Source organism: Grampus griseus (assembly GCF_964374135.1).
Source record: "Grampus griseus genome assembly, chromosome: 20".
NCBI lineage: Eukaryota > Metazoa > Chordata > Mammalia > Artiodactyla > Delphinidae > Grampus > Grampus griseus.
Window position 1 is genome coordinate 13,512,419 of NC_139014.1, and position 23,961 is coordinate 13,536,379.

At 38.4% G+C, this 23,961-nt stretch overlaps 1 protein-coding gene across 1 annotated transcript; it reads left to right on the top strand.

Annotated features, from left to right (window-relative positions):
• Positions 1 to 4,043: 4,043 nt before the first annotated feature.
• Positions 4,044 to 23,560, top strand: NOL11 (nucleolar protein 11; the record flags this gene model as incomplete). The annotated part of the gene is made up of 18 exons (XM_082679615.1): positions 4,044 to 4,184; positions 6,450 to 6,563; positions 6,680 to 6,736; positions 8,267 to 8,415; positions 9,559 to 9,616; positions 9,933 to 10,077; positions 11,454 to 11,642; positions 15,071 to 15,147; positions 16,313 to 16,436; positions 16,930 to 17,018; positions 17,836 to 17,910; positions 18,364 to 18,548; positions 18,718 to 18,843; positions 18,998 to 19,228; positions 19,674 to 19,752; positions 20,272 to 20,364; positions 22,526 to 22,633; positions 22,793 to 23,560. The coding sequence occupies 18 exons, from the start codon at positions 4,044 to 4,046 to the stop codon at positions 22,907 to 22,909; spliced, it is 2,157 nt and encodes a 718-aa protein (XP_082535741.1). The 3' UTR covers positions 22,910 to 23,560.
• Between the last annotated feature and the right edge of the window lie 401 nt (positions 23,561 to 23,961).

Here is a 23,961-nt window from a genome sequence, read left to right on the forward strand (position 1 = left end):
CCCGCGTACCGCAAAAAAAAAAAAAAAAGAAAAGAAAACTTCCGTATAATGTGCAGATTTGGTAGAATATTTATATCTACCATCCATCCTGTTCTCAGAATGGTGCTTCTAGAAATGTACCTTTGGCAAAGAATTTACTATATCCCATTCAAGCAATGCACAAGTCATCAACTGGCAACCTTCCATGAAGAATCTATAATGGGTAACATTCTCCCTTTTGAATATGGGCAGGCATCCCTACTATATAATTAGGCTTATTCATTGTATATTTATCACCTGATTCTATTCTAGGAATTGAATGTGAGAGGCAGTATCTTCCCCCAGCCTTCATAGCTAGGCAGCCAAGTGGCATAAACATGACAAACAATCCAGATAGAATGAACATCCACAGCTCACATTAAAATGTACAGGGTCACAGCTGCCTTTGAAACCAGCCCTTAAACGTCTCTAACCAGTGATGGATAGCCAGGCCTTGCTCTTGCATCGATTCATCTTGGAAGTGGAACACTTTGACCCGTTCTTATCTTAGGCTAGGTTGCAGAAGACTCCTAGTGCCCTCATTACAGCTGGTGTCCTTCCAAAAAGGACTGCGATCTTCTTAGACTCAAATTTATGGACAAACATGCCAGTGCAGTTCTGGGTTTCTCAATCTGTTAAGTCTTACTTTATCCTAATGGGTCAAGTGCGCTTCCCGTTTATTACAATGGCTTGCCATATAAGGGTGATTTATTCAACAAGCATGTATTAAACTCTATATGGATCAGATACAACTGCTGGTGCCATGAATACAAAGATGTAAAGTGATTCGTTCAATCAAATGGCACATTTTTTACTGAGTGCCTACGAAGTGCTTGGAAATGAGGATGCATAGGCAAGTAGGACAGATAGGGACCGGCTACCCTCAAGAAGCTTATGATACAGTGGGGAAGCCTAGGTAATGAGCAAATAAATAGATAAAATAGTTTAAAACTGTGATGAAAAGGAAACAGGTAAATTGAGTTGGGGGGTGGGGTGGGAGGATGGACACAATTTAGTTCATAACACTAATCCAAAAAGAGAAAGAAACAAAGAAAATTTAAAGATCTATCTCCAGTCGCATAATCTTTTCTAGGGCTAAAAATAAGAGTCAGAGTTGTTCCAATTAGCGTCTGTAAGAAGTTCAGTAGCCTTCCTAGAGCAGCTGTTCTTTTCCTTGCCCTAAGGTCTCTTGGGTACCAGGAAGGTGGGGCTTAGTTTTCACTTCCAAGGTGAAAGCCCTCCCACGTTTTCTTCCTATTTTGACTCCCTCAGGGTCTTTACACCTAGTCCAGACTCCAGAACTCAGGAAAGGTTGCTCCATCTCTCTTTTCTGGAACAAGGAACTTTGATCTCACCCTTCCCAGGCAGGTAAACTTGATCCCTATACTTGCTCTTCAAGTGCAAGTCTGAGTACAACCCTTGGCAGTCCTGAGGCCCTTTCAGAGAGTCCATGAAGACAAACTCTTCAGATGTTATTTTCCTTTTGGGGAGTACTACGGAGCTCTTTTGGTATGGTATGACATGTGATACCACAATGGACTGATTGCAGAAGCAGATATGAGAATCTGGTTACCTTTTATTAAGCCAGACATTAAAGAGATTTGCAAAAATGTAAAACAATGCCACTCTTCTCACTAAATTGTTTCTCAAATTATTTTTTATAAAAATGTTATTTATGTTTATATGAAGTTATTTATTTATTTTTTTGACTGTGTTCGGTCTTTGTTGCGGTGTGTGGGCTTGTCATTGCAGTGGCTTCTCTTGTTGCGGAGCAGGGGCTCTAGAACTCAGACTCAGTAATTATGGTACATGGGCTTAGTTGCTTCACGGCATGTGTGATCTTCCTGGACCAGGGCTTGAACCTGTGTCCCCTACATTGGCAGGCAGATTCTTAACCACTGCGCCACCAGGGAAGTCCTATTACTTATGTTAACGTGTTTACATTTATTATTTTCAAATGAATAAATACATATTTCTCAACTCCCCACTTTTAATTTCTAATACAGTTAATACCAATAGATATACCTCATAAAAACAGAAGCTTTTTGCAGTCATCAATAATTTTTAAGAGTGTAAAGGAATCCTAAAATCACAAAGTTTGAGAACCCCTGTTTTAAAATCTTCAAGCTGAAGAAGAGTGAAAGCACACGTGCAGAATTATGAGTGAACTTTCACTCTTTATTCATTAGTCCCCCAAATATTAATGGGACAGGCACTATGCGAGATACTAGTGATAAATCCAGTCCCTTCAAAGAAATAAACGTAATGGGGGAAATACATGAGTAACTGGGCTATTCCAGTACTGGATGTACCAATAACACAGGTGCCCTGAATCAGACATTTAATTCAGTCTCAGTCAGGGAAGACTTCCTGGAGGAGGAGGTGCCTAGCCCGGCATCTCAAACATGGGCAATAGGTGCAAAACACGGTTCAGTAGAGACTGTGCTGAGAGAAGAAGAAAGGTTTCACAGAGGCCAGGATGTCTAGGCTGAATTTCTTTTCCAAATAACAAAGGGGCCACAAATTCAAAGTCAACCTCCTTAGGCACTTTGAAAAAAAAAGACCTATTAGGGCTTCCTTGGTGGCGTAGTGGTTAAGAATCTGCCTGCCATTGCAGGGCACACGGGTTCGAGCCCTGGTCCAGGAAGATCCCACATGCCACGGAGCAACTAAGCCCGTGCACCACAACTACTAAGCCTGTGCTCTAGAGCCTGTGAGCCACAACTGCTGAAGCCCGTGTGCCTAGAGCCCACTCTCTGCAACAAGAGAAGCCACCGCAATGAGAAGACCGCAAACCGTGACGAAGAGTAGCCCCCGCTCGCCGCAACTAGAGAAAAACCCGCGCACAGCAACAAAGACCCAACGCAGCCAAAAAAAAAATTAAAAAAAAAAATACCTATTAGCCTTATTAAGAATTTACAGTAGGGAATTCCCTGGCGGTCCAGTGTTTAGCACTCCATGCCTCCACTGCAGGGGGTACAGGTTCCATCCCTGTTCGGGGAATTAAGATCCCACATGCTGCATGGTGAGGCCAAAAAAAAAAAAAAGAATTTACTGTAGGCATTTGATTCTTTCATAATAGCTGCATAATCTCCTATCTCCTGTGTTATAATGCTGTGGCCACGAGCAAACACACACAAGGTGATCCGTGTGGATGCTTAATCTAAACTGATGTGGAGGCATTTTGCTTTGTGATGTAGCACATAGTACATATCTGTTAACAATTGCCTGTTTACGTGGTTTCGCCCTAAGAACATGCATAATTTATCTTTTTTGAGTTTTTCTATTATTGATGGAATCAGTCATGTTTATCTTAAAAATCTCTCCCAGAAACGGTCTTGCCAAAAATTGTCCAGAGGGATCTTGAACGTCACCTGCTTCATCAGACAAGTCTGAATTTCCTGTAACCTGGAGATATTTCCCCGCGGGTGCTCGGAGAGCCAGGGGGGACAGACAACCTGGGAGGCCCAAAAGGCTGCAGACTAGACCTTTGTGGCGGGTTCTGAGAAGCAGGGGGTATTAGGCATTTCAGTTAGGTACAGCACGTTATGAAGAGTTAATCTGAAGAGAGAAATATTTTTCCTTTGGGACACTGTTCTATGAAGCCATGTTAGTAATTCCCAGAGTTCGCTTCAAATTAAAAAATCTAGTTTATTTATATTGGGCCACTTGCCACGCTCATCCTTCAGCCTCTCAAGTCCGTAGCTGAATAAGGGGCAGCGGATGCAGTACCTAACAGGTAAGATCTCCCCCGCCCGCCCATTCTTTCCCGTCTAGAGCAGTACACCGGGACTCGGCGGTGTGGCCTGGGAAGCGGAGTCTAGACGCAAACTCCAGGCCCCGCCTACCCGACGGCGTCCGCGGCGCCGCTAGCTATCTCTACCCGCCAGAGGTCGCCGGCTCAACGAGCAGGTATCTCAGTTAGCGAGTGACTAATCCAGTCGGCGAGAACTAATCCAGTTCTCACGAGAGAAAGCGCGAAGCCTGCCGGGACGGACGCGCGGCTTTCCGTAAGTTGGACCAAAATGGCAGCCTTGGAGGAAGGCTTCACGTTGACTGCGGTACCGCTGGGTTCCGGGCCTGACGGACCCCTTGGAGTGGAGCAGAGCGACAAAACAGACCAGTTTCTAGTGACGGACAGCGGCAGGACCGTCATCCTCTATAAGGTGAGAGCAATAGGATCGGAGCGCCCCCGCTGCTGTCTCGCCCCTTTCTGAGTTCGGAGCCGGAACCTCAGGTTTCTCACAGCTTTGGAAAGAGGTCTTGCAGCGGGCTTAGCGGAGAGCCGTTGTGGCCTTTTGGGGACGCTGAATGAGGTCTAGAATCTGACTCGGTTGTTTTCCCGGAGAGGCATATTTCCGAATTGCAGGTGGCAGAGCGTCTAAGTGCACGTGGGCTAGATTCGGAAAGGAAAGGAAAGGAGAGGAAACCTGTGCTTTCGCTTCATATCTCCCGGAGATATCCTTGCTGAGATCCCCTTCTGGGGTCTCTGTCACCCCAGCTGCCCGCAGAAGGGTTGAACGGAGATTGGTGGGGTGGGAGAAGGTGTCACTGCCAGAAACAGTGCTTTAACCTTGTGTCCGTACGCTTCTTACTCACTCATTAGGAGGGAAAGTTTTGTCGGTGTTTTGTTTTGGCTTTTTGCTTTCTTGGCAGTTTAGTAGGCATCTTGATTCCGAGTGACCTGTTTCCAGCTATGGTTCACCCTGTGAATCCTGGATTTGCGTCCCTTGAACTCTACACACCCCGCCCCCCATTTAGCCTGAGGACTGCTTTAGCACATTTTCTAAACTTTGCTTTTAGTGGTTCCATAGAAAGTAATTCTTTCTATGTGAGCTGCTGAACAGTTTTCTGTGTCTTTAAGAAGTTGGGTATCTCAACGTCGGTAATCATCAGGGAAATGAAAACCAAAACCACAATATCACCTCACACCTGTCAGAATGGCTGTCATCAAAAAGAACACAAAAAAATGTTGGTGAGGACATGGAGAAAAGAGAAGCCTTGTACCCTGTTGGTGGGAATGTAAAGTGGTGCAGTCACTATGGAAGACAGTATGGTGATTTCTCAAAAAACTAAAAATAGAGCAACCATGTGACCCAGCAGTTTCACTCCTGGGTATATATCCAAAAAAACCCCCAAAAAACAAAAACACTAATTCGAAAAGATACATGCACCCAGTGTTCATAGCAGCATGATTTATTATTATTTATTATCTTCCATTCCAAGATATGGAAGCAACCTAAGCGTGCATCAATAGATGAATGGATGAAGAAGTGGTGTACATCTATACAATGGAATACTACTCAGCCATTAAAAAAATAATGAAATTTTGCCGTTTGCAGCAACATGGAGGGCATTATGATAAGTGAAGAGAGTCAGAGGAAGACGAATACTGTGATAGCACTTATGTATGGAATCTAAAAACTACAACAAACTAGTGATTATAACAAAAAAAGAAGCAGACTCACAGATATAGAGAACAAACTAGTGGTTACCAGTGGTGACAGGGAAGGGGGGAGGGGCAAAATAGGGATACAGGAGTAAGAGGTATAAACAGTTATGTATAAAATAAGCTACGAGGATATATTGTACAACAGGGGGAATATAGCCAATATTTTATAATAACTATAAGTGGAGTATAGCCTTTAAAACTGAATCACTAGATGGTACACCTGTAACTTATATAATATTGTGCAACAACTGTACTTCAATTAAAAAAAAAGCTAGCTGTCTGCTTTGAAGTTTGGGGAACAGGTTGCCAACAGTACACTATACTGTTTGCTTGTTTTGATGCTTCTGAAGACACCATTGGTTTTTACCTGGCTGTCAAGTGGACTTTTTGCAGTTCCTGCATAGGAATAGAGTGGCTGATTAGAATTGGCATGATGCCGGCTATCCTTATTCTGTTTCTCATGCCCCTGTTCAAGGGCACAACTGCATCAGTTTTTTAAATATACTAATATTGTTCATTATCAAAGTGCCGATACTAATTTACTTATTTTCACTTTAGGAACTTATATTTTCATTTTAACTACTCTTTTAAAGTTTTTTTTTTAATTGTAGTAAAGTACACATAACAAAATTTACTATCTTAATGACTATAAGTGTACAGTTCAGGGTATTAAGTACATATATTCACATTGTTGTGCAGTCATCACCACCATCCATCTCCAGAACTCTTTTCATCTGGTAAAACTGAAACTCTGTACTCATTAAATAATAACTCCCAATTTCCCCAACCCCAGGCAACCACCATTCTACTTTCTGTCTTCAGTGGAATCCACATAGTATTTGTCTTTTTGTGACTAGCTATTGTTTTAATTTAGGAGATTTGTTAAATGCTATCGTTTTAATGATTTCTTCCGAATGTAAATTTAATCGCTTTAATGTCTGAAACTGACTTTTTGAATATTGTATGTTCATTTCATTAGGTTTCTGATCAGAAACCCTTGGGGAGCTGGTCAGTGAAACAAGGTCAAATTATAACATGTCCAGCTGTGTGCAACTTTCAAACTGGAGAGTATATTGTTGTACATGATAATAAGGTGAGTTTTAAAACTTTTATATAATATATACAAAACAAATCAAATTTTATTAACTATTCATGTTGTATGTAAATGGAAATTGGAATGCTTTTTTAACTTGTATGTTTTTATTTCAGGTCTTGAGAATATGGAATAATGAAGACGTAAACCTGGATAAAGTATTTAAAGCGACAGTAAGTCTTTGGATTTTCCAACACATTTATTTAGTTTATTGGTGAGACGGAATAATTTGTAATGTAGCAGTTATTTATCTTAAAGTGTCTGTGAACATGACATAAAGGTTATAACCAGTTTTTCATTCTAGCTATCCTACAGTATGTCTTGGTAAAATGTCTCAACTTATGAGTTAATATGTTATAAAATGTTACACGATATGTTATTTTCATATGAGGTTGAGGATTTAAATAATTCATGAATGATACATTGATAGTTATTTCCATGAGTTTAAATGTTTGTGGTGTGTCCCTTGCAAGAGCAAATGAACTTCATTGTTCTCTTTCTTAAAATAGGTAGAACAGACCCTGCAAGTTTTATGCATTATACATTTTAAAAGTGGCACATACTGCAGTGAAAAAGAACCATGACTAACTGTGCCTTTTCTCCTAATGACCTAAAGTATGTTAATTAACTTTGTCTTATAAAATGAAGATCTCTAACTAGGTTAATCTTGAAAGTTCTTTATGGCTCTAAATGTCTAACTCTAAATACAATTGGCATATTTTAGAATTGGTTCACAACAGAGCTGATTCACATACAACCGCAGTTGTCACCCGGACCCTTGAAACCTCTAGCCAGCTACCTGTGCTGCCACCTGGCTCCAGTCATTTTGTTTACCCTGAAGTAACACGATCCTGAATTTTACACAATGGGTTTTTTTTGTTGTTTTTTTAATCCTACATATGGTGTTAACTTCTTTTCCTGGGCTTGCAGGCTATGTATACATACATACATAAATACACACACACACAAACATATATATATGTGTGTGTGGCTCATGTATTCATATATGGCATCTTTCTTTTTCTAATACCAGAACCGCTTATAACTCTGCATTAGTGCCTTTGTTTGTACCTCTCCTCACCTCCAGTTTTGAGAGACCCAGGTTATAGCCTAACCTCCAGTATTTACAGTGGAAAGATAAACCAAAAATGAATAAAAGTGATTACATATGGGGGTGAGCAGGGGAGAGGATAGAGAATAGGATCAAAAGTTAGACTTCTGAATGTATTTTATGTTAGATTTAACTTTGGAACCATACATAATTATGAAACAAAATTGAGTAAAAATGAAAGCAAATCAGTCCCTTAAAGATAAGCCTTCTCCAGGACTTCCCTGGTGGTGCAGTGGTTGGGAATCCGCCTGCCAATGCAGGGGACACGGGTTCGAGCCCTGGTCCGGGAAGATCCCACATGCCGTGGAGCAGCTAAGCCCGTGAGCCACAACTACTGAGCCTGCGCTCTAGAGCCCGTGCTCCGCAGCAAGAGAGGCCACCGCAATGAGAGGCCCGCGCACTGCAGCGAGGAGTATCCCCTGCTGGCTGCAGCTAGAGAGAGCCCGCGCGCGGCAATGAAGACCCAATACAGCCAAAAATAAACAAATAAGTTTATTTAAAAAAAAAAAAAAAGATAAGCCTTCTATATCCTGATTCTATTAGGTGGCAGTTCCTTTAGAATAAAAATTTAAATGTTTTTATGTTCTTCTAGTTGTCCGCTGAGGTATATAGGATACATTCAATACAGGGGACAGAACCCTTGGTGCTGTTCAAGGAAGGTGCCATTCGTGGTTTAGAGGCCTTGCTTGCAGAGCCCCAGCAGAAAATTGAAACTGTTATCTCTCATGAAGAAGTGATTAAGTAAGTTCTAATACTTGTAATTTTTACCAAAAAGAAAATGCACTCTGTGTTTTTTATATTCTTTGCCTTGTTCAAAAGTATTTTGATTATAAACATGATAAAAGTAAGCTGATTGAAAACCATCTAAAAGACAAGTAGCCAAAATCACATCCCTCAAAAGCCTCTGGCGTGATAAGTGATTGAGGAAACTGGGGCCAAATGAGTCCTGTCCTAATAACAGAACTGGATAGTCAGTTATTTGAAAATTAAGTGAGTAATCCCACAAGACCGGAATCTTCTGTCATATAGCCCTGACTGCCAAGATCAGAACCCTTTCGCCTGAAGAAATATGCAGCTTGTTAGTGGAATCAGGATAATGCTTTGAGACCCCTTCTTTCCCAGATTCTGGAATAAAACTTGGGAAATGACTCGTACAAATGATAGAAGGAAATCTCACAGTTTTATATCTATCCAATCCCTATTCTTTCATCCCATTTCCTGTTTAGTTAACTTGCTGCCCCTCCCGGCCCACCTGGTGTAAACTAAATCTTTAAAGGTCCAAGCAAAGACTTGTACGTAGTCACTCAACAATGTGGACAGTGACCAGTTATATCTTAGACCCAATGAATGCCTCTAAAGTGTGAGCAACTGTATTTGGAGGAAATCTTTACGCAAAAAGATATAGGTAGAGAATCTGGGTTCTAATCCCCACTTTGCCAGAAAATGGCTGTGCAGCCTTGGTTACAGGCCCTTTACCCTCCCTATGCCTCAGTTCCCGCTGTCACTTGAAGAAGGCAGGTGAGACGCTAATGTTTTCCTGAGAACACTAGGCCCCAAAATGACTCTGAAAAAAGGAGGGGTGGGTCAATTAAGTTTGGGGAACACCGCATCTTGTCTTACATGCCCTTGGTACTTTATAGTTCACGTTATTGTCTTTAAAGTTCTGGGAAGCTCAGCAACTTGCATTTAATCCAGAGATGCATTTGACGGAGGAATGCCTTCTAGGTCCCTGTGGTAGATATTTTGAAACATTGAATTAAGTGTTCTCTGCTACCTCTCTGGCTCTAAAAAATATTTAATAAAAGGTAATCTCTTAAATTTAGATTGATGGTGTGTTTCAACTAGTGATTTTGCATTTTATAATTTTCCTTTTTCTTTTTTTAGGTGGACAAAGTTTTTTATGGTATTTAGGCATCCTGTGCTGATTTTTATTACTGAAAAAGTAAGCGATATCTTTAATTCCTGGCCCATTTTGTGACATTTCAGAGTCATCTGTATGATTTTTAAAACTAAAATTGGACTTTGGTATTTCTTTCAGAAAATTTTAATATATTTTTAAAATACTGAAAAATCTATTAGTTATAATTATTTCTATGCCTGAATTAAATATATTTTATAACTTTTTAAATTTAATTGGACAAGAGGTTTTTAAGCACTCATTAAAGTAATTACAGTGGGGCAACAGCTGGTCTCAACATTTAAATATAGTTGGTGGAAATGGGAATATTTTTAAAATAAAATAACTTTTTATTTTCCAGCATGGAAATTACTTTGCTTATGTACAAAAGTTTAACTCACGTATCCTAAGCAAATACACACTTTTACTTGGACAAGAAGAAAAATCGGTTACACAGAGTTTTAGTACATCTGTGCATCGGAAATTCATCTCTCTGATGTCATTAAGTAAGTATTTTTTTTAAACTTTCAGAGTTTATAAATAAAGGGGTATTACAGGATAGTGTTTTAAGTTCGAGTCTTCAGTTTTTACAGTTTTCTGTTGTAGTATTTCCCTTTCCATGCTTCCTTACAAGCATTTATACCTTCACTTTTTGCATTTTGCCATGTCTAGTCACGCAACAGGTCAGTAATTCTCTGCAGGTAAATTTTATGTCTTAAAATTTTATCATAAGCAGTAAATAATATAATACCAGTAAAAAAGGAAAAATCACTCTTTATTATGATAAGTCCAGTTTTTTTGATATTGTATTTAGTGAACCATGAAATACCTAAGGTTGGTACTGCATGGCCTCCCCATTCCTCTTTTCCAACCTATAGTTTGCCATTCTTTTGAGCAGTGACAGAGACAGGTGGGTAAAAGGACACTAACAGAGCAGTGTTGGACTCTTACTAGCCACCATTTTACAGATTATTTTTTAATTCCTTGGAGTTTACCTCTACTTAATGTTCTGAGGTTTAATCCCAGTCTTATGCATCTGGGGGAAAAAATGCCTTTGTGGTCTTCTCTCCCCCCAGCCCTTTATGGCTTCTTTTGAAGTTGTTTTGGGAAGGTTAAGGGAGGAAGAAACAGAGCAGTATTTAGGAAACATTTTCATGTTATCACAGTTTAAAATCTTTGTGAAGTTTTTCAATGTGCAAACGTTTGCAGTGGCTGTTAAGAAAAAGGCTCCCTTCGTTCATCATGTCTAGAGTGTCATTGGAATCCGCTTAATATCTTTGCTTAAGAGGGACTGGTTTTCTTAAAGTTTAACCTATAGGACATATTAATTGTTACACAGAAGTTTGTGAGTTATGTTTTAGCTTTTGAACATTGAAGTAAGGGAATCTGAACCAAAGGGTCATAAAATCTTCATGTAACATAGCTAGAACCACATGAAATTGCCAAAAATACAATTGACCTACAAAACCCAGCAATTTAATAAGGTTTTAGGGTGCTGGAGTAACAAGAAATGTAATATTTAGACCAGAATGCTAATTAATTTCTAATAAGAGATACAGCCTTTTACTGATTGAATTGTCTGTATTCCTGGCAGTCCCCTCATATTTTAAGTTATTACAGATATTTACAATTTTTATTTCATGGTTATCATGACATTTCTTACTGAGATTTTTATTAATATTTCTCCTCCATCAACTTTAGGTTTGTAGTATATTCTTTATGGGAAAGCATAGAGTGATGTGATTATTACATTTGTTTATTTTTCTGGTTGGATTCTCTATCAAATTGGTAAAATCTTATTAACAACTTAGTACATTTAATTATAACCGATATAGAACTATCATTTATCCAATAAGGAACAATAAATACTTGTTTCCAACAGGCTCTGATGGATGTGTATATGAAACCTTGATACCAGTACATCCAAGTGACCCAGAAAAAAATCAGAGGGTAGTTCCATCACTGTTGCTCAAGTCCGTGGTGTCTGGCAATGCTCGAAGTGGTGTTGCACTCACCATCCTGGATCAAGATCACGTAGCAGTCCTGGGACCACCACTATCAGCTTCTAAGGGTAACTAAAATCCAATCAGTTAAGAAGTCCTTTGGATTTTTTCCATCAAAGTGTACTTTTAAGTCTCCTCTTTCTTTTTCATTTATTTATTACCACCCTAATTCATTCTCTTTTTCACTGTAGCTTCCTAATTCTTGAGTAGGTCTTTGATTTCATCTTGCCTTGATCAGTTTCTCTAAAACATTTCCTATATCACTCACTACCTTGCTTGTCACCAGTGTCTTAAATAAAAACTGCAAATATCTGTGCCAGCCTGTAGGCATTGGAAACATTGGTAAGACTTGCAGTAGAGGATTGAATTCATACCTTGGTGACATTTTAGCAGAATATAAATTCATTAGTCTTAGACAGCTTGAAATTTGGGGACTACTAGTGTGCCTTTTTTTTTTTTTTTTTTTTTTGCGGTACGCGGGCCTCTCACTGTTGTGGCCTCTCCCGTTGCGGAGCACAGGCTCCGGATGCGCAGGCTCAGCGGCCATGGCTCACGGGCCTAGCCGCTCCGCGGTATGTGGGATCTTCCCCGACTGGGGCACAAACCCGTGTCCCCTGCATCGGCAGGGGGACTCTCAACCACTGCGCCACCAGGGAAGCCCTAGTGTGCCTTTTGTCTCTGTGACTTCAGAGCAGGATTTTCATCATCACCTCACCTTCTCACCCCCAAACACCCCTCCACACAGACAATTGTAGTCTATCATGAAGGACACAGTTGTTCCTGGCTAGTGCAAGATTGGGGTCTCCCAGCCTACACTATAAAACTCCAAATCTATGGTTTAGCATTCAACTCTCGCCACAGTCTAGACCCTGTCCACGTTTTCCAGTCTCTTCTCCCAATTTCAAAGCAAGAACTCTCTGCTTTGTTCAGGCCAGGCTCCCTATTGACTACAAACTTGATATGGCCATCCTTGTGTATTTTGTTTTGTTTCTTCTTTTTAAGATAGGAGCTACCACTTATGGTATACTGTCCTGTGCCAGGTGTTTTACTTGTATTATTTCATTATCTGTGTCATTTAATCCTCCAACAACCCTATGAGAGAAAGTCTAGTTATTATCACCCTTATTTTACAAATGAGAAACTGAGATGTTAGGTAACTAAGTAGTGGAACTAGGGTTCAACCCAAGTAGGTTGACTCTTACGCCATATATCTTACCATTCTTAAGTCCTGGCTTTTAGCCACTTTACCAAGCTGTGCTTCTCCTCTCAACCCCCATCCTCCCTCTCTAGTTCCTGGTCTAACCCCAAAAAAACTCAGTAACCTCAGTAAAGTTTCCCATGTCTCTTTCCAGAGTTTTTTAAAATATATGCAAATACTACTACTTATTTTTCTTCCTCTTTTTACACAAATGGTAGCATACCTTATCCTCTGTTGTATACCTTAATTTATCCACTTACCTGAGATATCCTAGAGAGCCTTCCATAGCAGCATCTGTATTGACTTCTTTTTTCTTTTTAAAATTTTATTTATTTATTTTTGGCTGTGTTGGGTCTTCATTGCTGCACGCGGGCTTTCTCTAGTTGCGGCGAGCGGGGGCTACTCTTCGTTGCGGTGTGTGGGCTTTTCATTGCAGTGGCTTCTCTCATTGTGGAGCACAGACTCCAGGCGTGCGGACTTCAGTAGTTGCAGCACGTGGGCTCAGTAGTTGTGGCACACAAGCTTAGTTGCTCCGCGGCATGTGGGATCTTCCCAGACCAGGGATCGAACCCGTGTCCACTGCATTGGCCGGCGGATTCTCAACCACTGTGCCACCAGGGAAGCCCGACTTTATTTTTTTAAGAGGAAAATATAGGCAGAACATTCCGACATAAATCACAGCAATAGTTTTTTGCATCTGTCTGCTAACAGAAGGGAAATAAAAACAAAAATAAACAATTGGGGCCTAATTAAATTTTAAAAGCTTTTGCACAGCAAAAGAAACATTGACAAATCGAACAGACAGCCTACTGAATGGGAGAAAATATTTGCAAATGATATGACTGATAAGGGATTAATATCCAACATATATAAACAGCTCATACAACTCAAAGTCAAAAAAACAACCCAATTGAAAAATGGGCACAAGAACTGGATAGACATTTTTTCAAAGAGGAAATGCAGATGGCCAACACACACATGAAGAGATGCTCAACATCGCTAATCATCAGGGGAATGCAAACCAAAACCACAATGAGCTATCACCTCACACCTCTCAGAGTGGCTGTCATCACAAAGAACACAAATAATAGGTGTTGGCGAGGATGTGGAGAAAAGGGAAGCCTCGTACTCTGTTGGTGGGAATGTAAATTGGTGCAGCCACTGTGGAAAACAGTATGGAGGTTTCTCAAAAAACTAAAAGTAGAACTACCATATGACCCAGCAGTTTCACTCCTGGGTATATATCTGAAAAAACAAACTAATTCAGAAAGATACCTGGACCCCAATGTTCATAGCAGCATTATTTACAATTGCCAAGATAGGAAAGCATCCTAAGTGTCCATCAACAGATGAGTGGGTAAAGAAGTGGTGTGGGTGTGTAGATATGTATGTGTGTATATATATTTGTGTGTGTGTGTGTACATATATATATATATAATGGACTGCTACACAGCCATTAAAAAGAATGAAATTTTGCCATTGCAGCAACATGGATGAACTTGGAGGACATGCGAAGTGAAATAAGTCAGACAGAGAAAGGCAAATACTGTATGACATCACTTATATGTGGACTCTAAAAAGTACAACAAACTAGTGAATAAAACAAAAGGAGCAGACTCAGAGATACAGAGGACAAACTAGTTACCAGTGGGGAGAGGGAAGGGAGGAGGGGCAAGATAGGGGTAGTGGAGTAAGAGGTACAAACTATTATGTATAAAATAAGCTACAAGCATATGTGTACAACATGGAGAATAAGCCAGTATTTTATAATAACTATAAATTGTGAATCACTATATTGTACAACTGTAATTTATGTAATATTGTGCAGCAACTGTACTTCAATAGAAAATTCATTAATTTTTTAAAAAAATGCTTTATTTTTTTAGAGAAGTTTGAGGTTCACAGCAAAATCGAGGGGAAGGTACACAGATTCCCATATGCCCCCTGCCTGCATATGTGTCCACTTCTTGTCATGATATCGCATATCTGTGAATTTCTGTCTTCATTACTCATTTTTCTTCTTAATAAAGCAAGACCTATGTGTTTAACTATGACTTCCCTCCTCCCTCCCTCCCTTCTCCTCACCCCCAGCACCATATATTTATATTTGGCTGACTTCTGAACTTGGGACTTTTTTTTTTTTTTTTTTAATTTTTTGGCTGCACCACGAGGCATGCGGGATCTTTAGTTCCCCCACCAGGGGTCAGACCCGCACCCCCTGCAGTGGAAGCGCGGAGTCTTAACCACTGGACCTCCAGGGAAGTCCCAACTTCTGAATTTGTATGTCTTATTTTATAGAATGCCTCTCCATATGGAATACAAAATTTCAAACACTACAGACTTCAAAAGAGTTACCACAAGGGACCAGCGGTCAAGTAAGTTTTTGCACTTTGGGGTTTTTTTCAAATGTACTTATTTTTGTGTCTGACGAATAGACTGTAAGGGAAGAGACCTCTTCGGATCTAAATATTTTATCAGTTTTGATTAAAATAAATTAAGAAATATTTTCTACCTGCGAGATTATATTTAATTTGGTTATTTTTATAGTTTCTTTATGTTTGTCACTTTCAAAAGACTAAATTATAAGCTAATTATAGATCAGGAGAGAACAGTTAGCTAGTTAACAAAACTTTTTAATCTCACTTTGGTTTTATCTTTTTACTTTTGTATTTTGAACTATATCCAAGGGCTGTTACTTTGCCTAATAAATTAGTCTTTTAGGTTATATGTTAAATGTTATCATGGAATTACATAAGAATACTTAAAGAATTAAAATTTAAGGTGACCAGACTGTAAACTTCCTGAGGCAAGGGACCTTGTCTTTTTTGTTCTCCATCATATCTTCAGTGCTTAACAAAGGTACTCAGTAAGTACTGGTTGTTTAGTGAATATAAGATATAAATAAATCAAGATATGGGATGTTGTTGATCATTGTACTTTAGAGGATAAGGAGACTATGTTTCTTAGCATAGAATTCTAATTTATATTTAAACAAGTAATTTTCACAAGATTAGCCGTTCACAATTCCACTGCTCTAACAAACTTCACTTTTGATTTCCGTGTTCCTTTGAGCTTTTTGTTCATATACCTGTCTCAGTTTTACAATTTTATAATTGAGATCATGAGACAGAAACTGTTAAATTCTGCTTTTTTCATTTCGTACATCAAAACAGTTTGCCTGTGTTACAGTAGCCTTTGTGAGTATCACGTTAATAGATGTGTAATACTGACAATATTTATTTTAAACAATTCATTTATTTTAAATATATGTGTTGATCAAATTTTTATGAGTCAAAAGAAATTATCTTTAAATTATGCTTTATTCAGACATGGGCAAAAATAAGACCTTTGTAAACCTACCTCAATTAATAAATTGAACATATGAGATTATTCTGGAAAGTTGCTTAACTTCACCTTATCCTTTTCTGTTATATTAAGATTACTTCCACCACAAGTTATTGTTATAAGTTATATGGCTTTGTTGAATCAGATATTAGAAGAGAAAAAGGATTGCTTACATTTTTGATAACTTTTTTGTAGCTCTGGTATCATGGGGAAAATTTGTTTATGCTACATGGAAAATTTCTAACTGTAATCCCATACAAGTGTGAGGTGTCATCATTAGCAGGTGCTCTTGGAAAACTCAAGCATGGTCAAGATCCAGGTAGGAACTTAAATGTTTTATTACTAAAAACCAATTTATAAACTTCTAGTTTGATATGTAGATTTTCACAGCTATTGGTTTGCATAACCTGTTCTTAGTGTTGAAATTTGCCAGTGTTCATTCAGATTTTATTGGTCAGGAAGCTACCTTGGGAACAGTCCACATTGCAGATACTGCTGCAGGTTAAAGAGCTACGCTGCATTTTGAACGCCAGTGTTCTGACTTTAGGGGCAACGGGAAAGTCCTGCAGACAAAATCAGAAATGCTTTTTCCCTCCTTGGTTTACCAGTGGCCTCATCTGTTGGGCATATAGCCTTTTAGGATATTATGATTTACTGATCTGAGGTTATTGGTAGAATGAAATGGACTTTAAAGCCGCTTTTGAATTGTGCGTGAGTGGTTGTTGTTTTATTGTTCTTTGTTTGATTGATTGGCTGGGTAAATACCAATAGGTCAAAAAATTCCAGAAATTGTGTGTTCTGTGTTTTCTTAGACATTCATGCCATGACTCATTTTGTAAACTGGGAAACATCACAGGGATATGGACTTGGATCTCAGAACTCAGAGCAGTCAAAGAGAATCGTAAGTTTGATAGTTGAAATAGAAATGTTACTACAGATGTTAAAAAACAGAAAAGGCTGAATTATTTTAATAATTCATATTTGTACAACTCTTACAACTTGCTCTTAATGATGGGGTGATTTGAAGCTTGAACCCAGTAACCTGACAGCCCTTATCCGAAAGTGATACATGTCGTCTAGTAGTTTTTATGGGCATGTGTGTAAGACCCAGGTGTAAAAATGGACCAGTTTGCAATTAGTAATAATAGAGTATAGAGATTTTATTTATGAAAAATGAAAACCTTAAAGATATTTAAGTTAAAAGTTGAAATAGACCCACTTTTCACTATAAGAAAACCAAACCCTAAAAAAGCTTGTGAATGGACTTCTCTGGTGGCGCAGTGGTTAAGATTCCCCACCTGCCAATGCAGGGGACACGGGTTCGAGTCCTGGTCTGTTCCCACATGCCCCGGAGCAGCTAAGCCCCTGTGCCACAACTACTGAGCCTATGCTCTAGAGCCCGCAAGCCACAGCTACTGAGCCCGCATGCCACAACTACTGAAGCCCACATTCCTAGAGCCCGTGCTCCGCAACAAGAGAAGCCACTGCAATGAGAAGCCTGCGCACCGCAATGAAGAGTAGCCCCCACTCGCCACAACTAGAGAAAGCCCACACGCAGCAACGAAGACCTAAAGCAGCCAAAAATAAATAAATTAAAAAAAAAAGTTTGTGATTAGAGCAAAAGTGTGCCAGTCTCTTTGGGACATTTTATATTCTTCTAAATGTCTATTGCATCTTTTGTGTTGTTTTGAGATCCTAATCAATTTACTGAATTCCAGTTAAGGAGAAGGAAAATTGAAGTGAGTGTACAGCCGGAGGTCCCACCATCCACACAACTCTTAGCAGCCGTACAGGTAAAGTTTAAAATATTAGAAATACGAAAAATCAACTCATGGTTAAAAGAAATCCTGTGTACTTTTTATTCTGTCTTCCTCTTGTGATCATTTTTAGAGCTATGGCTAACATTTGTATAGTATATTGAGGTTGTCAGAGTGATGCTTTGGCTTATTTGACTCTCACTAAGCATTTTGTGAGATCAGTGTGATGGTGGTGGCCTCATATCTCATTCACCTTTGCATTGAATGTTTGTAATTTAGCTTCTTAGAAATTTTGATTTCTAAATCCTTGAGTTTTTTTTTTCTTCTTTGTATTTTGTCTTTGTCCAGTAAATTGTAGTATCAACTCCAGTTTCACAGGAATGCATGAATGCTGTTAGTGATTTAAGACAATGTTAAGCTAGGAACTTTTAAGTGCAGAGCGACATTTATTAATGTACCACACTGAACTCTTTACTTCTGCCCTTTCAGAAAGATTCAGAAAAACATATTGAAGTAGAACTACGTAAATTTTTGGCTGTTAAGCGGACCCCGGACTTTCATACTATTATTGGGGATGTAGTAATAGGAATTCTGGGAAGATATAAAGCAGAACCATCGTTTTATCCTCGGAACTGTCTGATGCAGCTTATCCAAACGCGTGTGCTTTCTTACAGGTAAATGTTTCTATACAGGTAAATGTTTCTGTACACCAAACTTTATACACATAACTCTTTTGACCTTGTTTTTTGCAGTTCTGATTTTTATACTCTGTAAAAGCCTTATGAATTATTTGCAATTGAGAGTTTCTTAATATGTATAAATGATTCATGTTTTTGGTCTTAGCTTGTGCCCTGGCTTAATGGAGTCTGCCTTAGAAAAGACGGATGTGCAGATCCTACAGATCTGCCTACAGCAGTTCCCTGACATCCCTGAGTCAGTCACCTGCGCTTGCTTAAAAATTTTCTTGAGGTAAGTTAGAAGCTGATGGTACTTTACTTTCACTGCATTTTTAATCTATTGTTTTATTTTATTTCTAAAACTTTAAAGTCTTAGAAAATGAAAAATTTTCCAGTAAGTTCAACTACTTGTAAGAATTATTTCCTGCTTTCAATTAACATGATAGCATTGGTGACGACAGTCTTCAAGAAACAGATATCAATATGGAGTCAGTTTCTGACTATACTGCTACTATACAAGATGGGGAAATAGAACAACAAACTGAAATTCTTCAAAATGGTTTCAATCCTGAAGAAGATAACTGTGAGAATTGTGCTCAGGAGTTGATTGAGAAGCCTCAGGCTGCAACAGAGGAGAGCACTTCATGCCCTGTTACAGGGAAAAGAGCAGCGCTACTGTATCCTTTGAAACCATTTCCCTTGTATTGTCTCTTTCCCAGGGATGTAGTCCAATGCCAAGCAAAAACTAAGGGGTAATTAGATAATTTAAGGTGGTTTTTTCCTTTTCTTTTTTTCAATTTTTTTCAGTTTCTGCTTGAAAATGGATTACATTCAATGCTGTGTTCAAACAACTTACTTAAACCTTATTTAAGAAGCTGTACTAAGATAGAAGCTCTATCACTTCTAAAAATTAGTATACTGAATAAACACCAGTTATCTATAATAGCAAAATATTCCAGATGATCTCTAGTGACGAGGAGGATGTTCAGTGATAACACTCTTCTAGAAAAGTAGAACTTTTGTATAAATTTAGAAAAATGTTACTGGGGAAGGGAATTACTCATTATTTCAGTAGAAAAGTCTTTATTGGTTGAAATGAGATTTTCCTTTATTCCCAAGTAGAAATGCAATTCTTCATTCAGCATATAGCGAGACGTTTCTTCTGCCTCATTTGAAGGACATCCCAGCACAACACATCACTGTGAGTGTTCTTACGAATCCTACAGGATTTTATTTCTGGGTTAAGTGTTGCTCCTTAACTCTACGCAGCTTCTAGGGCATTCGAAAGGTTATAAAGTTCTTTCATCTGAGTAAGAGATTTCCCAGCCCTCAAGGTGAAAAATCGTGCCTGGGAGACTAGAGTGACCTGGAGGAGGCAGAGCTTGACGTGTTCCTGGTGCCAGACCCGAAGGCCGGGTTCATCCATCTAAGTTAGAAACGAGTAGGAACTAAAAAGAATTGCCCAGAGAAGGATTCTCTCTTCTCTACTTATTATTTACAAACAAAATAAACTCCTCACCCACCCCTCCCAAACCAAATGAACTCTCCTTTGATGGCAGGGAGTGCACTTGATTCATGTGTCCCCTGATGTCTAGCATATCTGTTTGATGTACAGTTAAATTCAGTAGCCTCTTAAAATTCTTTCCAGTCTCTTTGTTAGCTTCACATAGAGAAAATTTTCCTATCAAAGTGATTGTTCTTTTTCCCCCCCAACACCTAGCTATTTCTCCAGTATTTGTATTTCCTTTATCTGAAGTGTAGTGAAAATGCTACTATGACTCTTCCTGGAATACACCCTCCAACCCTGAACCAGGTGAGGTAATCTTTTTATTTTGATCTGATGCTGGGAAAAATATGTTAAATAAAAAAAAGGTGTTTTATTTATATATATATATATATATATATATATATATGTATGTATGTATGTATGTATATATATAGTATCAGAATCTGGAATCCAGGAACTGATTTCTCCCTGTCTCGTGGTTCCTACGACCCTCCTCCCTCACCAGTACACAAACCACTGGAGTGGATCACTCAATTTGGTAGATGGATTTTTTAGAGCCATAATTCTATACTAAGGAACTTAAATTCATCTTAAATTCCTGATTCTTTATTGTGACCCTTTTCAAGAATTTCCTCAGCTTCATTGGGAGAGAGTGATAATAAGTGTCCTCCTAATAACCTAATAATCCCAAGTCCCTCTTAGAGATAACCAATACTAAGAGTTGCATTTATGTCTAGAAATTTGCTTTCTGTACCTTAACTTATCTTTCTCTTGTCTTCCTAATGCAAATTAGATCACGTGCATGCTATTCTGCAGCTTGTCTTTTTTTCACTCATTGCTACATTTTACACATTTTCTTTTTTTTTTTTTTTGCGGTACGCGGGCCTCTCACTGTTGTGGCCTCTCCCGTTACAGAGCACAGGCTCCGGACGCGCAGGCTCAGCGGCCATGGCTCATGGGCCCAGCCGCTCCGCAGCATGTGGGATCTTCCCAGACCGGGGCACGAACCTGTGTCCCCTGCATTGGCAGGCGGACTCTCAACCGCTGCGCCACCAGGGAAGCCCTTTACACATTTTCTGAATCAGGCTATATACATCTGCCACATTCTTTTTAACCACTGCATACTATTTGATTTTATAGAAAATCTTAATTTGTTAGTCCCCTATTGATTGGCATTTAAATTGCTTACAGTTTTTTGCTATTGTAAACAAACTTTCAGTGAGCATCTTTATAGAAATATTCTTGCATATTATGAGAGAACACCTCTTGGGTAAATTCCCATTAGTGAAATTACTGGACAAAGGGTGCATGCATTTTTAGTTTCAAAAATGCCAGGCTAAAAAAAAAAAAAAAAAAAAAAAAAATGCCAGGCTACCTTTCCAAAGGGTTGTGACAAGAGGTACTATGGCCACCAAGATCTGAGACCTTACTCTCTGCTAGTCAAGTAGGTAACAAGTAAGTGTTTTATTTTAATTTGCATTTCTTTGATAATAAGAAAGGTGGACCATCATTTCTTGCCAATTTATATTCCTTTTTGTGTACTGCTTAATCAGGTTCTTTGTCCAATTTTTCTATTGCATTTCCTGTCTTTATCATTTTGCCTTATAAATTATTCTTCATATATTAAGAGAAATTAGTCTGTTTCTATGAAGTGTATTACAAATACTTTTTTCCTATCACTCTTTTTTACTTGCTTTAGTGTAATTTTTGCCATAGATGGGTTTTTAATTTTCATGCTGTCAAAATTATTAGGCTTTTCCTTTACTGCTTCTTTTTGGGTACGCCATGCTTAAGGCCCTTCCCACTCTAAGAGTGTAAAAATAGCCATCCTGTCTTCCCCTAGTACATTTCTTTTCCTTTTCTTTGTTTAACTCTTTGATACATATAAAGTTTATTTTGGTGTAGAGAGTTACATAGGTATCAGCTTTCCCCCCTCCCTGCAAATGGATAGTTGGTTTCCTTAATGCTTTTTCATGACACTGATATTTGCATGTTAACACCATTTGAAGGTGTAGACTACATAGGATACTTCAATAAATGTATAGTAATAATTTTATTTTAGTTCTTGGTACCTTATCTATAATACACGACACCTTATTCTTGGGTCATAGTGTATATTTCAGAATAGGAGATGAGTGGGTTCTTTTTTTTGTTGCTGCGAGTAGTTATCAAGAATTTTTTAAAATAAAAAGTGCTAGCTCTCCCTTGGATTAAATATCACTGTGGCTTTCTTTTTACCGATTAATCTGATGGAAAAGATCCAATTATGCTTGTAAAATGACAAGTAGAAAAGCAGAAAAGAGGCTTTTTCGATTGCTTAGAAATTCCTTCATCTCTAAAATGTTCAGACTTCTGTAAAGAAGACTTATTTTTTCTTATAACTGTTTGATACTATTATGGACTTTGTAAAGTGAATTAACCTAAAATTAAATTTAAAATCTTAACTCCTTTTCCTGTTTATCTTCAGATTATGGATTGGATATGTCTACTTCTAGATGCTAATTTTACTGTTGTGGTAATGATACCAGAAGCAAAAAGGCTACTGTTAAGTCTTTACAAGTTTGTGAAATCCCAGGTATGTAATTATTTGATTATACTGAATTCTGTTTGTAACCAAGAAGCACCAAAACTATAATTTATTAAAATTTTTCTTGGAATAGCCCTAAGTAATTGTGGAGGATTTATCCATATGTACAAGTTATGGTAAAAGTTATTTTGGAACTTTTTTCTTTAGATAAGCATTTGTTCTGAGCTCAACAAGATTGAAGTAAGTTTTCGTGAGCTACAGAAATTAAATCAAGAAAAGACTAATAAAGAATTATATTCAATTGAAGTGCTGGAACTCTTCTGATACTACCAGTTCTCCTTCATAGACGTTTTATGAAGCTCTTTTATGTGGATTCTTCCTACTCAACCAGGCAAGAGATGTGTTTTGTTTGTGACTGTCTCTTCGGTGACAAGAGAAATGTCTGAGCAAGTACCTAGACCATCACTTATTGATTCTCCTAGGTCAGACTGCAGGTTTCACGTGAAGCTATTCTAGCTTATGGACACTGGTGGGGAGAGATTCTGAAACTTTTAAAAATATGTAACGGAGGTGTTTTTAAGTAAACTTATTTGTGTATTGATACAAGCTGAATTTCTTACCATCCATTTGAATAGTTCTTCTTTTAATAAAAAACCACCATTGAAGAAACAGTGATTCTAGGAAAAACATGGTTTTATCACAGTCGGAAGCTGTCCCAGCTCATCTGTGTTCATGGGGAACAGAAGAGGGCGTTTCCACAGGCAGGGTGGGAAGGGGCCTTGTACACGCCTGTGCTTATCTCCTGCCATCCTCTCCGGTTCTTTACCTCCTTGCACTACCTTCTTACATACCCAGGGCTTGAACATTATCCCTCAGATTACCTCTGTGATTAGGATGTTAATTTCAGTTACAGAAATATATTTCTAGATAGTAAAAAAAAAAAAGTCTCTTTTGACCGTAGAATTTCCTGTTTTAACTCGGGTTTAGGACAAACGAAAGGCTTTATGTAGAAGAAATGGATGCTTTTGTTTCTTAAAAATAAACTCAAATTTATTTTTGTTAAAAGTGAAATCACTTTTTCAGGTGATGAACTAAGTTTCCCAAGAGTAACTTGAAACATTTATGAGCTGTGAAAGTCTCTGTTGAATAAATCATTTTGAAACCTCTTTTAACCTGAAAGGTCACAATATATATATTTTTTAAATTCCAGTAAATTCTAGCGCATAATATAAGTTCAAGTGTGGTTCTAGAGCCCATGTTATACAGAATCCTGATGGCTCAACTTAATTTGCGTTAGAGAAAGGCTTCATTTAGGTCAGGCACTCTGTAAAGTTTAGTTACAACTGTTGCAGTTAACAAAGAGGTTCTCCCTTGTT